The following is a 15,256-nucleotide window of genomic DNA, read 5'->3' on the forward strand; positions in this document are numbered from 1 at the left end:
TGTTTCCCATACAGCAAATCCCCCCTCTCCACATCGCTGAAATGGTCCAATGGAAAGGCAGAAGCCAGTACAGTTGGTTCCAGCAGCATCACAGGAGTTGCCAGAATGTGACTGTGTTCAACCATGAACTGCCTCAGGGACTCCGGCTCCAGATTTTGCCTCGAGGTTGACTCCTGAAGCCTTTTCCATAACTGGATGTAGCCACAAGGCAGTGGAGGTTTGGGATCAGAGTTTTCCTTCTCTCAGATGAGCTGCCTTCCCAGGCCAACGAGTCCCATCTACCCGGTGGCTGTTTAGTTGCCTCTTATGACAAGTACAGTCAAACTGAGGGTGTAGGAATCCTACCCAAATCTTATTTCTAGACAATAACATCACTAAATACCGAACTCCCACAGAGTTTTACAACAAGTACAGCCAAACTGAGGGCCTATTCTTATCCCTAGCCCCCAGGGGATTTATGTTTGCAATAATTTGTTTGATAGACCAGCTCTAGCACTAAAACCTTTCCAGAGAACATGCAGGTTACAGGAGTCAGAATGACAAAGCTATACTCACGGCAGAAGACCTCGGGCAGATACCGCTGCCCGAACGGCCCCTCCTGACTGAGGAGTTAAGTCAGATAGAGGTTAAAAGAGAAGATGTTTCAGACCTCATTGATAAATTAAAGATCAATAAGTCACCGGGCCCTGATGGCATCCACCCAAGAGTTATTAAGGAATTGAAGAATGAAGTTGCAGACCTCTTGACTAAGGTATGCAACATGTCCCTCAAAACGGCCATGGTGCCAGAAGATTGGAGGATAGCAAATGTCACGCCTATTTTTAAAAAGGGAAAGAGAGGGGACCCAGGAAACTATAAGCCGGTCAGCCTAACATCCATACCGGGTAAGATGGTGGAATGCCTCATCAAAGATAGGATCTCAAAACACATAGACGAACAGGCCTTGCTGAGGGAGAGTCAGCATGGCTTCTGTAAGGGTAAGTCTTGCCTCACGAACCTTATAGAATTCTTTGAAAAGGTCAACAGGCATGTGGATGCGGGCGAACCCATGGACATTATATATCTGGACTTTCAGAAGGCGTTTGACACGGTCCCTCACCAAAGACTACTGAAAAAACTCCACAGTCAGGGAATTAGAGGACAGGTCCTCTCGTGGATTGAGAACTGGTTGGAGGCCAGGAAGCAGAGAGTGGGTGTCAATGGGCAATTTTCACAATGGAGAGAGGTGAAAAGCGGTGTGCCCCAAGGATCTGTCCTGGGACCGGTGCTTTTCAACCTCTTCATAAATGACCTGGAGACAGGGGTGAGCAGTGAAGTGGCTAAGTTTGCAGACGACACCAAACTTTTCTGAGTGGTGAAGACCAGAGGTGATTGTGAGGAGCTCCAGAAGGATCTCTCCAGACTGGCAGAATGGGCAGCAAAGTGGCAGATGCTCTTCAATGTCAGTAAGTGTAAAGTCATGCACATTGGGGCAAAAAATCAAAACTTTAGATATAGGCTGATGGGTTCTGAGCTGTCTGTGACAGATCAGGAGAGAGATCTTGGGGTGGTGGTGGACAGGTCGATGAAAGTGTCGACCCAATGTGCGGCGGCAGTGAAGAAGGCCAATTCTATGCTTGGGATCATTAGGAAGGGTATTGAGAACAAAACAAAACGGCTAGTATTATAATGCCGTTGTACAAATCTATGATAAGGCCACACCTGGAGTATTGTGTCCAGTTCTGGTCGCCGCATCTCAAAAAAGACATAGTGGAAATGGAAAAGGTGCAAAAGAGAGCGACTAAGATGATTACGGGGCTGGGGCACCTTCCTTATGAGGAAAGGCTGCGGTGTTTGGGCCTCTTCAGCCTAGAAAAGAGACCCCTGAGGGGGGACATGATTGAGACATACAAAATTATGCAGGGGATGGACAGAGTGGATAGGGAGATGCTCTTTACACTCTCACATAATACCAGAACCAGGGGACATCCACTAAAATTGAGTGTTGGGCGGGTTAGGACAGACAAAAGAAAATATTTCTTTACTCAGCGTGTGGTCGGTCTGTGGAACTCCTTGCCACAGGATGTGGTGCTGGCGTCTAGCCTAGATGCCTTTAAAAGGGGATTGGACAAGTTTCTGGAGGAAAAATCCATTATGGGATACAAGCCATGATGTGTATGCGCAACCTCCTGATTTTAGAAATGGGTTATGTCAGAATGCCAGATGCAAGGGAGGGCACCAGGATGAGGTCTCTTGTTATCTGGTGTGCTCCCTGGGGCATTTGGTGGGCCGCTGTGAGATACAGGAAGCTGGACTAGATGGGCCTACGGCCTGATCCAGTGGGGCTGTTCTTATGTTCCTATGTACTCATGTCTGATGCTGTCACTGATTTGAAAAGTCTCATGGGGTAGCTGAGGCTTTAACCAAGTAAGGGGAAATATATCCCCTTGCCCCGAGGAAGCCTCCAGCACAGCTGAGGATTGGATTGTAAATGTTTCAATTGTTCCATCTGGTTTGGCAAGGATAATTATTTACACCCTACTTTAAAAATCAGATTTCCAGTATGTCTTAACTGGAAGTCTGCATTACAGCATGCCAAGTCTGTCAATATATTATGTCAGGCCTTTGGCATCCCAGGTCCTGAACTGTTGCAAGCCAGGATGTGGCAGGAGGGGCCTTGATGTCCAGGCCTGGTGTGAAATGTAAACAAAGGAACAGCAGCACTGTACATATATGTGATTAGTAATCAGCTGCACCTGTTGCAGGTGGGAGTCACGTGACTTAGGGAGAAATGAGTGCTGAGTCAGGCTAAGGTGGAATGGTACAATGCACCACTGGACAGCCAATCAGAGTGGGTCACCAGACTGTTTTGTGACTATGAGGTCGCCCTGCTCTGATTGGTTGGTCCCAGTATATATGGGGGCAAGAACAGACACCAAATGTGGGTCGTTGTGGTGGAGTTTCTGCATGTCGTGCTGCTGGTTTGTTCTGTGACTTGGACTGTGCCTCTCTGTATCCCTGACTCCTGGACCGTTTGACTGACTACTCTGCTGCCTGCTCCTTTACCAATACCTGCTTCCGCAACAAGCAAGCCTGTGCCTGCTTCTTTGGCTCTGTTTGGGATCACCTGCTTCTTGTGCTGTCTCCCTACACTCCCGTGCCACTCTGCTATAGGGAAAGCAAGGGCTATCCTCCCCTGCTGCCCTGACACATTGTTTTTAAAGATAGATGAGAGAGAAAAAATACCTTGCTTTTGTCAGCAACAGCATAGTATTCTAGATATCTGATAGATGTGTAAGATTGGAAATTGTGCTCCTCTGTCTGGAATGAAACACACACACAAAGCAAGGTTTCATAGAACAAATCAATGTAGAATTATACTACAATAGCGATGAAGTATTTTAAGTATCCTGAATATGGGGCTTCAGTCCACAACCGTACTCGCTATTCACAGCTCTAGTATTACACATCATGCTGCCCTGGCTGACTAGCCCAAACTTTGATGAAGAATTCCATGTGTTTTGAAAATCTTAATATGGGAAGAAAAATTACACAAGACTATTTCCAGCAAAATGAGCAACTTGCAACCTTGACTGAAGCTACAGAATTTGGGGCCTTGGCTCAAAGGCCATCAATGGGATCTTCAGTTGCTCTGTCAGTTCAAAGCTGTCCTGATATGTGAGTCTCATACTGGCAAAACTGACATTCCAGGGCAAGTGTTAGGTCAGTATTCCAAGAGCCAAAAGGCACAGTTATTAGTTATTCAATTCATGCTTTCAAAGCGCAATTAAAATTCAAATCCAGAAAACAGTCACTATAACCTTTCCCCTTTCAAAGGTCTCAATAGAACTAATTGCTAAAATTAAAGCTGTACTGAATGGCAAACTTCCAGCTATCAGGTTCTTTCCCCAGTAACTTCACTCACTGACTTCCCCCTTCAACTCTAACTAGGAGATCTGTTCTGGTCTCTTCTTGAAACCATCACCAAATGCATACCTGAAGCTCCCCTCTTCTCTCACTTGGAGATTCCCCACTCTCCAACACATACCTGGTAGTTCCTCTTCTCTCCGTTGAGTCTGTTAACTTTTTGGAGTGCTTGGATAATTGAGCAATCCAAAGAGTTTGATGAGAAACAAATCATTATACAGATGGATGAATAAACATACTTAACGCACAGGTGCAGGGGGAAAAAAGACTTACGCTTCTTTCAGAAGGAATCAAGCTGTCATTGTCCACCATTTTCAGTTCTTCATTGCCACTTTTCAAATCTGCTTCTTCCACAAGCACCCCTCTGCAGGGCTCTCGTTGCTCTGGCTCCCTTCGGTAAATCAGGTGTTGAAATGTGGAAGAATTTTCAATACTTTCAATTTCATACTTGAAACTCCCAATTTGCACATGACCCCTGCAGGACAAAGAACAAAATACAGATGCATGTTTAATAAGATACCAATTGCAATACCCCAGAGACGGACATGTGGTGGCCAAATTGACCCCCCCCCCCTAATATGGCTGTTATATTAAGGTGTTAATATTAAGGTTAATATTAAGGTGTTAAAAAAACATCTTAATATGGCTCTAATAGTCCAGTGAAGTTTTGATTAGAGAGTGGTAAACAAACTTTTTCACACTTTCCTTTGTAAGGTAAGCAGCAACAATATACTATGGTTATTTCATACATTAGAACTCTGATAGTCAATAGGTTCAGTACCAATTGCACAGTACTCCTGGTAGTCTGGCATCAAAATGAATTTCAAATTATCACCAGAGCGAAGTATCCAATTTTGTTTATCTATGCTTTTTCTTAAGAATTGTGGTCTTCTGTATAAAATTGTTGAGAGGGAAAGTACAATGAAGGTTATCAGGTACTTTAAAATACTCTACCAAAAAAAAAAAAAGTCCAGGATGCTGCGGCTTAGCAATCACTGTGATTGTCTGGTATAAGGGAAAATTCTATAGCTGATGGTTTTGCATTTGTGGTGGGTCAGAATCTTTGCCTCTACTTGGGACAGGGATCAGCCAAGGAACGAGTCTGCAGGTCTGAAGGCAATGCCAGCTCTCAAACTTGTAGAAAAGTAATCAATACAAGAATTACTCTGTGCAGAGAACAAGTCTCATGTAGGCCAGATCTCATTCTTAGGCCCCAAACCTAGCTGCCTTGAGCATTTGCTTCAGTTTAGGAACGGCAGGATATAAATCTTTTAAATGAATGAATGAATGAATCCTCTTTTAAGTACCAGGGGATTTTAAAAAAAGTTTAAACACCTCCAATTTCAGAAGCTACTGTTTCAGTCAGTGTCTTCAGGACTTCATATTACATCCCATAAATCAAAGTCACAAAGGGAATTTCCTCTTGACCAAGGAATTAGGTCAGATAGAGATTGAAAGAGAAGATGTTTTAGACCTTATTGATAAAGTAATCAATACAAGAAAAGTAATCAATTGAATTGAAATCAATATATTGAATTGATTGAATTGATAAATTAAAAATCAATAAGTCACCGGGCCCTGATGGCATCCACCCAAGAGTTATTAAGGAATTGAAGAATGAAGTTGCAGATCTCTTGACTAAGGTATGCAACTTGTCCCTCAAAACAGCCACGGTGCCAGAAGATTGGAGGATAGCAAATGTCACGCCTATCTTTTAAAAGGGAAAGAGGGGGGACCCGGGAAACTATAGGCTGGTCAGCCTAACATCTATACCGGGTAAGATGGTGGAATGCCTCATCAAAGATAGGATCTCAAAACACATAGACAAACAGGCCTTGCTGAGGGAGATTATATATCTGGACTTTTAGAAGGCGTTTGACACGGTCCCTCACCAAAGGCTACTGAAAGAACTCCACAGTCAGGGAATTAGAGGACAGGTCCTCTCATGGATTGAGAACTGGTTGAAGATCAGGAAACAGAGAGTGGGTGTCAATGGGCAATTTTCACAATGGAGAGAGGTGAAAAGCAGTGTGCCCCAAGGATCTGTCCTGGAACCTGTGCTCTTCAACCTCTTCATAAATGACCTGGAGACAGGGGTGAGCAGTGAGGTGGCTAAGTTTGCAGACCACACCAAACTTTTCTGAGTGGTGAAGACCAGACGTGATTGTGAGGAGCTCCAGAAGGATCTCTCCAGACTGGCAGAATGGGCAGCAATACGGCAGATGCGTTTCAGTGTAACTAAATGTAAAGTCATGCACATTGGGGCAAAGAATCAAAACTTCACCTATAGGCTGATGGGTTCTGAGCTGTCTGTGACAGATCAGGAGAGAGATCTTGGGGTGGTGGTGGACAGGTCGATGAAAGTGTCGACCCAATGTGCGGCGGCAGTGAAGAAGGCCAATTCTATGCTTGGGATCATTAGAAAAGGTATTGAGAACAAAACGGCTAATATTATACTGCCGTTGTACAAATTGATGGTAAGGCTACACCTGGAGTATTGTGTCCAGTTCTGGTCGCCGCATCTCAAAAAGGACACAGTGGAAATGGAAAAGGTGCAAAAGAGAGCGACTAAGATGATTACTGGGCTGGGGCACCATCCTTAAGAGAAAAGGCTACGGCGTTTGGGCTCTTCAGCCTAGAAAAGAGATGCCTGAGGGGGGACATGATTGAGACATACAAAATTATGCATGGGAAGGATAAAGTGGATAGAGAGATGATCTTTACACTCTCACATAACACCAGAACTAGGGGACATCCACTAAAATTGAGTGTTGGGAGGGTTAGGACAGACAAAAGAAAATATTTCTCCACCCACCGTGTAGTTAGTCTGTGAAACTCCTTGCCACAGGATGTGGTGACGGCATCTGGCCTGGATGCCTTTAAAAGGGGATTGGACAAGTTTCTGGAGGAAAAATCCATTACGGGGTACAAGCCATGATGTGTATGCGCAACCTCCTGATTTTAGAAATGGGTTATGTCAGAATGCCAGATGCAAGGGAGGGCACCAGGATGCAGGTCTCTTGTTGTCTTGTGTGCTCCTTGGGGCATTTGGTGGGCCGCTGTGAGATACAGGAAGCTGGACTAGATGGGCCTGTGGCCTGATCCAGTGGGGCTGTTCTTATGTTCTTAACTACAATTCCCAGAAAGCCTTGCAGGTCTCTTGTGATCTGGTGTGCTCCCTGGGGCATTTGGTGGGGCCGCTGTTAGATGCAGGAAGCTGGACTAGATGGGCCTATGGCCTGATCCAGTGGGGCTGTTCTTATGTTCTTAACTACAATTCCCAGGAGGCCTTGCAGGTCTCTTGTTATCTGGTGTGCTCCCTGGGGCATTTGGTGGGCCACTGTGAGATACAGGAAGCTGGACTAGATGGGCCTATAGCCTGATCCTGTGGGGCTGTTCTTATGTTGTAGGGACCCACCCCTGGAGGGGCCTGGAGCAGGCTTGTTCCACCCCCAGGGAGGCCTCAGATTGGCTGGAGGGGGTTCCAGCACCCTTGTCCTCCTCCTTAGCAGAGCTGCCACACCTTTCCTAGGAGCTGTTTACCCCACAGCTCCCCACTTCACTGCCTGCCTCTCATCCCTGGCCTCCCTGTTTTATGGAGCAAGCCTGCCCCCCTTTTGGCCCCTCCCTTTCCTCCAGGTGGGGCAGAAAAGGCCTTTCCTGTTCCTGGCTTGTTTCCTTTTGTGTTCCTTGTTTGCCCTGCCAGCCCCCTCTGTCTGGTTGGGGTGAGTCAACCTTCTTTGCTCCCTCAAGGGCAGGGAAGCCTCCCCACCATGGGCATGGGGTGCCTGCTCCAGGGTAAGTCAGGGGTCAGGGCATCTGGGAGGGGCCCTGACATAAGTTCCTAATTAACCTTCAAGAGTGTTTGCTCTGTCAGCTCCTTTCAATTTTGGTAGCATGTATAAGGTCTGCTAACTAATTTTAGCTCAGACTGGAGGTGCAAACAACCTTTAGAGGAACAATTATTACTGTTATTACTTTTATTTACAGTATATATCGCTTTTCAACAAAAAAGTTCACAAAGCAGTTCATAAAATCTGCTCTGAGAATAGCTGAAGGGGCACCAACATGCATGTCTTAAGAGTCAAATGAACATGTATATTTTCTTAGTTCTGTTACCAAAGTCCAGCGCAGGTAGACAGGACAACCCGGGAGTCTGGGGAATCTTCCACATATCCACTATAATAGCAGTCATCCTGCAAGACCCCAAAACACATGAAATTAAACAAAATATAATGCATGCCCCAAAGTTAAGAATCTCTGGTACCCTATATATAACCATGGGTAACACTTAAAAGGTGATCATACATAGAACTCATATATGCAATATCAATAAAATATAATGTATGGCTGCATGCAGGACAGAAAATATGTAACCAGTTTCTCATGCACTGAAATGCAAGTGCTTCTTTCCAGTAAAAAGAATGTTTTAATCCAGGGCTGTCAGTCAAGTCCAGCTCTTACCACTGGTCTATTCAGGTTCTTAAATATTTACTACTTCTTAGGTTGCACTCCTATGTACATTTCTTTGGAGTAAACATTACTGAACACAGTGAAACTTACCTTTGCATAAACAAACATAGGATTGCAAATTTAGTTCAGTCAAATTTTAGTTACCTGAATGATCTGGCCCAATTTTGGGGGAAGCAAGTCCCTACAGTTTCTCCTCTTCTGTACAAAGTATTATTTCCTTAGCAAATAAACTTTTGATGGATCGAGATTGCTCACTTTCTTCAGTGTTCAGCTGGTGTAAGCCACGTGATTTACATCCAGAAGCATTCAACCCTTCTGACCACTGTGAGCTCTATACAAAACCAAGTCTAACATTTACCATCAGAATTACAGCCCAATCCTAACCTGCACTGGAACAAGCAGGTCAACTGGCCTACACTGGAGGTGGACCTGGAGCAACTCAAGGTAAGGGGACTTAAGTCCCCTTACCCTGAGTAATACCCCAGCTACCTCAATGGTAGTTAGGGGTTAGGATTTGGCCTAAATGCCAGAGGCCGTTCCCACCCCCCACCTGGGCACACCCTGGCCACCACCCTGCCCACTACCTACCCTCTGCCCAACCTGGAATGCTCCCAAATTCCCCTCCTCCCATCTTCCCCAAGCCCCCATGCTGACGTCCCACCGCCAGCACGAATATACCTCTGCCAGGTCTGGACCTGGCGTGGAGAGGCTGGTGCATGTTCTTGCACTGGCCTCCCTGACTCCTGCAGTGGCACAAACATGCTTTACAGCACATTCGCAACACCCAAAAGCCGTCACAAGGGACTTGCGCCTACTTACGCGCAATGGAGGATTGTGCTCTTATTTTCACACCTGTGTTTTTTTAAAAAAAGTATTTTTTTTTAATTTTCCGGTGAATAAACTTTACCTTAATGTATGGATAGTCTGCTATTGCAACTCCCTTTGAGTTATAAGAATAAACAGGCATATTTGATGCTATGAAGGATCTGAAAGATTTTAAAAAGAAAGAAGAAACAGACATACACTTATTGGCCATTTTGGGAGCAGTTTAATTATTACTGACTGATTTGACTACAATTGTCAAATTGCTAATGGAAGCTACAACACATCATACACAACTGAGCATCACAACACATTGCATGCATGCAACACTTGCAAATGGGTGCTGCAAAAGCCACATGCACGCTGCAGCCAACATGCAGTACACAAACAGAAGTCACAGCACATCTCACGACACCATGCCCACCACAGGCAAAGAGGTGTTGCTACACACCACACACCACATCTTGCTGCTGCTGTATACCACATGCACACTGCAACAACACACACCACAACAGGCTGCACGCAAGCAGGAGCTGCAGTACAGAACAAGACACTATACCTGTTGCAAAGACTGGAGCACTGCAACATAGCAGCAGCATATTGCATACCACAGGCATGCCACTATATGCGCCACTTGCAATACATCACACAAATGTCGCAACATACCACAGTAGGGATCATAACATGCTGCATTCAAGGGCACCGCAACATCCACATATGTGCTACAACACTGTACATGGAAACCACACATCAACACATAGCACCACATGCCACACATACCACAGTGTTTCATATGCAAATTTGCTATTGTATGCAACCATGTGCCACAGACATTGTAAAACATCACATGCAAACGTATCAGGCACATGTTATATACAAATTCATATGTCACATGAAAACACACACCATATCATGTGCTTGAGATGCTCTAGGAGGATTTCTGACTACAGGCAGGGGGTTGAACTTGACCTTGTAGGTCACTTCCAACTCTATGATTCTATGTATTGTGCAAAAAACAAATTTGCCTCCTACACAAACATATACAGCAACCCATCATGTACAGCAGTGGTTCTCACACATTTAGCACCAGGACCCACTTTTTAGTATGTGAATCTGCCAGGAGGACCCACTAGATGTGATGTCATGACCAAAAGTGACATCATCAAGCAGGAAAATTTTTAACAATCTGAGGCTGCTATCCTACCCACACTTGGTTGGGTGGCAACACACTTACCTAGGAGTAAGTTTCATTGACTATCATTCTAAACTGATTCTGGGAGCTGGTGCTTTAAATGATATATATTTTAATAGTTGTGATCCTAAATGTTTGTTTTAATGTTTTAATAGTTTTTAAGATTTATGTTTTTCATATAAAGTGAATTGTGTTGGTTTTATGTTTTTACATTGTTAGCCACCTTGAATTCCTTTCAGTGTGGAGAAAGACAGAATAAAAAATAATGCAAATAAATAAATTAAATAAACCAGCAGAGAAAAATAGGCAACATAAAATCTATGAGATCTGAGAGTCTGACACCATCCATTATCAGCCAAAATCAAAGGTCTACGCAGACTGCCATATATTGGCTAAACACCTAAAGCTGTGTATAAAGTTGGTGCCTGCCTGGCTTGTAGAGGGAGGGTGTTTCAAAGGAACAGCGACAATGTGCCACTCCCATGCACTGAAGTTTGTGCTTTTGTGGCATTCGCAATCACACTGACCCAGGTGCTCCCTCCCTATTAAGCATATGTATACTGCTGCAGTTTACTCAATTCAGAAAGAGCTGCATATTTTTATTTTGGGAAGCTTGAAGCTGGTTCCACCTGGGCAAATTCAATCTATCAAACAGTCATGAGTTGCAAATTGCAGACTTTAGTTAAAAGTGGTTCCCAAACTGTGCGCCATGGAGACCAGCTAGGTGGGCCAGAGAATGCTCGTGAAAAACCCACCGCCCTAGTTCAGTGTACTGTAATCTTATACACTTGCCAGGGAGTACCATAAGTCTCAATTCAATGAGACTTACTTCTGAGTAGACATGCATAAGCTTGCACTGATAGTGATTGAGAATGGGAACTCTGATTTCTCATAATTTGAAAACTGCACAATAGATTTTTACAATGCCAATAGGAGGGGTAGAATTTTTGACAGAAATTTAAAGGGGATCAAAACAGATACAAAATGGGTGATGGGTCTGATTCAGAGCAAAAATGTAAAACTGCCATGATTCAGCCATTTTAAATTAGATTTTTCTGAAATTGGGCAGATTCTACACCTCACAAGGTCAACTATCCATGCTTAATTTCATACCGCCCAGATAAATAGCTTTGATTTTATGATGAATAGAATTTTCATGGTTTATAGTGATGGAATACTGAGAAACCCACTTACCTTAAATATGCAAGTGGTGTGTGCTTGAGCCACAGAAAAGTGGCATTAAAAATAATCCTTTAAATAAATACAATACAGACATTTCTGTGTCTGAATAATTAAAAAAAACAAACCCTGCTGTTCCTGTTAACTTACAGTTGCCACTTCTTTGAAAGGGGCTATAAAATACTTATGAAGTAATAAGGATATCTATTTGACTAGATTAAAAAAAATCAAGACTTTAAGAGGAAAGCAACTACTTACCTCTTTTTAAGGTGAATAATTCGGTGATTCCCTTCCACTTTAATTATATAGGACATATCAGCCTAGATGAGAAAAACACAGAACCTTCATTAAAACTTTGAGCCACTGAGCCAGGGCGGCAGTGAGGACTTAACCCCAGGCAAAGGAACAAATGTTCTCGTACTCAGGAGAGACCTCTGGGATAGCCCCCCTGCACGTTCCAGTGGTGTAGCTGCATTGGTGGGAAGGGGGAGTAAGGTGGGATTGGCCTGTAATTTGGTTTCCTTGTATGCCACCTTTCAGACCAAGGCTTCTCAAGGAGGTTTACACACAATAAAAAAAAAAAAATCAGGTTTCTCGCTACAACTGCTGATAGCTGTCAAAGTTGCAGCAGTTCTGAGAAAGAACCTGGCAGAAGGTGACAGTTAAAACATTCACACAGGGTTATCCAGGACAACAATAATGTTCTACAACAGGGGTGCCCAAACCCTGGCCCGGGGGCCACTTGTGGCCCTAGGGGGCTCCCAATCTGGCCCTTGGGGTGCTCCCAGTTTCCAATGAGCCTCTGGTCCTCCAGAGACTTGCTGGAGCCCATGCTGGCCCGATGCAACTTTTCTCAGCATGATGACAACTGTTCAACCTCTCACCCGAGCTGTGGGACGAGAGCTCCGTCCACTGCTTGCTGTTTCATGTCTGTGATGCAGCAGCGGCAGCAAAGGAAAGGCCAGCCTTGCTTTGTGCAAGGCCTTTTATAGGCCTTGAGCTACTGCAAGACCTCCATTCATTCATATAAGTTCCATCTCTAATAAATTCATTTATGTTATTTTATTCAAATTTTAAATGTAAATTAATTCTTTTTTTTCCTGGCCCCCTGACTCAGTGTCAGAGAGATGATGTGGCCCTCCTGTCAAAATGTTTGGACACCCCTGTTCTACAATCAAGGAACACCAATATAACACAGAGAAAAATAAAATCCAGCTATCTTAATTTCTGTTTGTACTGCGGCAGCCACAATCACTGACTCAGGCTCATTTTTTAGTGTAGGACACTGTTGGAGTTGTGGGTATAGAGACTGAGTAAGTAGGGTTGATTATGTAACATTGAAGACCTAGCTAGCCAGGTCCTAACTCAAAGGACCACTTTTATTATCTTAAAGAAGAAACATACCTTCACATCAAAACTATCTGCGTATTCCAGTTGTCTTGGGACTATTACTTCTGAGTAAAAGTATCTTGATGATTCTATAAAACCTGCATTGAAAATACTGAAAGGTTAAACCAATGTGTGCCTACATTAAGTACTGCCTTTCCTGTTCCCATTCAGCTGAACGTGTCCCCCAACTTTCCCTCTAATTTCATCCCCAAGTGTGCAAAGCCCCGCTGTAGCTGTGTACGGTTAGCTGTGGAGTGCCTAGCAGCGACATCATCGCCAAGGGGATTCCATTAGAGCTGGGTGACTGCTTATGGGGAAGGCTGCCTACACCCTTGGGCTGCTGCTGGCTAGGATCCAATGAGCAACGAGATGCACTCCAGGGCCTTGAGCAGGCCCAGTGGAATTTTCCTTTTTCCCTTAGAACATTAGGCCCCCGTATCAGATCACAAACTGGTTTTAAAAGACCCTTCATTGGCCAAACAAGCTTTCTATGGAACATGTGGTGTTGCTCTTTAAGGAGCATAAGAACCAAGATCCTTTGTATGGGCACAGAAGGCAGGGAGGTGCTCAGTTCAAGGGCACCTGCTTTGCAGGAAAAAGGTTCCAGTTCAATCCCTGGTATTTCCAGGTAGGGCAGAGAAGATTTCCTGTCCAAAACCCTGAAGAGCCCCTGCCCTGTGTTGACAATGCTGAGCTCAATAACCCAAGGATCTGACTCAGCAGAAGGCAGCTTCCAATGTTTCTAAGCAGCGTTGCAGATCCAATCTGTTGCACAAATTTAAGCTGCCTGTGTGTGACTCCGTGGGACTGGTTGGCAACTGTCTTGCCCTTCAGGACTAGTGTGTACAGCCACTGGCATAGCTAGAGGGGGTGCAAAGCACTAAGTTTTACAAGGCGTCTCACCATAGTGTGCAAGCAGCCCCTCCCCTTCGGAGCCATTCTAGGTGGTGGGAGCAAAACGGAGGCATTTGCCTTCGTTTTGCTCCCACTTCCCGGAACGGCTGCAAAGGGGAGGGGCTGCTTGCATGCTGCAAGAGGTGACCTGGAAAACTTAGTGCTCTGCACCCCCTCTAGCTATGCCACTGGATACAGCTTAGTCCTTGAAAAGACACATTCTATTGCCACAAATGCAACTTCTTTCCTACCACTTTGCTTCTAGGGAAGTGGAGGGCCACTTAGCATCCCAAGGGGGTGGGGAGCAGATTTGGCCCCAGTCCACCACGCTGTCAGCCACCCACATGCACACAGGTGAAACATGGTGCCACTTCATTAGGAAGTTAAGTGCCCAGTGCCAGGGAAAGGGACCCTGTGGAAAGGGTTTTAAAGATACGTATTCTTAAACCACACAGACCAGTAATGAAGAAGGCTGGTGCGCATTTAAAAACCACACAGAGCCTGAACCTGGAAGCCCCCAAAGCCTGTTGCCAGGAACCTGGGAACCCCCCCAGCCCCCCTTAGTGCCCCTCTCCTTTTACACACCAGGGCCAAGGAGCAGGAACAGCCATGCCCTCAACATTCCCCCAATGTGTGTGAAGTCCAGGCGAGGCCCCTCCATCACTCCCACCAGTGGGACAAGAAGCCTCAGCCCCTCTTTGCGGCCACCAACTGCCACTCAGCTGTCAATCTCGGCCCTGGTCACTCCTCTGCCCTTCAGCCCTGCCCCCTCCAAGCTCCCACAGCTCCACCTCCCCAGAGCATCTATTGCACACTTCAGAATCCCAACTGTCACTATCCCAGGCCCCGCCCCCTCAGAACTCCATCCCTCACCTTGGATCCAAGCTTGCCCCCCCCCCAACAGCTGGAGGAGGAACTTCTTGACTCCTGCTGAATGCCTTGTTTTTGGGGTCCCCCAGAGTGGAAGAGAAAACTGTCCCCAGAAAGCCATCCACAACTCAGCACAGGTGTGATGAGGCAGCAGTGTCCCATCTCCCCCTCAAATAAAAGGTAGCAAAGAAAGAAACTCTTTTCAAACTCCTTTTTTTTTCCTCCAAAAGCAGGTCCCATTTCATATGAAAATGCAAGCTTTTTGGGTTATTAAACATTTTAAACTTGCCTCAGGATGTGGTGACGGCATCTGGCCTGGATGCCTTTAAAAGGGGATTGGACCAATTTCTGGAGGAAAAATCCATTATGGGGTACAAGCCATGATGTGTATGTGCAACCACCTGATTTTAGAAATGGGCTATGTCAGAAGGCCAGATGCAAGGGAGGGCACCAGGATGCAGGTCTCTTGTTATCTGGTGTGCTCCCTGGGGCATTTGGTGGGCCACTGAGAGATACAGGAAGCTGGACTAG

At 45.2% G+C, this 15,256-nt stretch overlaps 1 protein-coding gene across 1 annotated transcript in view; it reads right to left on the reverse strand.

Moving 5' to 3' along the window:
- The window catches only part of LOC136643974 (disintegrin and metalloproteinase domain-containing protein 9-like), a 45,121-nt gene extending 31,889 nt beyond the window's left edge, over positions 1-13,232 (reverse strand). The window contains exons 1-4 of the mRNA XM_066619418.1: positions 13,220-13,232; positions 12,977-13,059; positions 8,026-8,102; positions 4,180-4,381 (exon numbers count right to left, since the gene is read on the reverse strand). Of these exons, the coding sequence (XP_066475515.1) occupies positions 4,180-4,381; positions 8,026-8,102; positions 12,977-13,059; positions 13,220-13,232 (375 nt within the window). The remainder of the gene's footprint in view (positions 1-4,179; positions 4,382-8,025; positions 8,103-12,976; positions 13,060-13,219) is intronic.
- Between the last annotated feature and the right edge of the window lie 2,024 nt (positions 13,233-15,256).

Source organism: Tiliqua scincoides, chromosome 3 (genome assembly GCF_035046505.1).
Source record: "Tiliqua scincoides isolate rTilSci1 chromosome 3, rTilSci1.hap2, whole genome shotgun sequence".
Taxonomy (NCBI): domain Eukaryota; kingdom Metazoa; phylum Chordata; class Lepidosauria; order Squamata; family Scincidae; genus Tiliqua; species Tiliqua scincoides.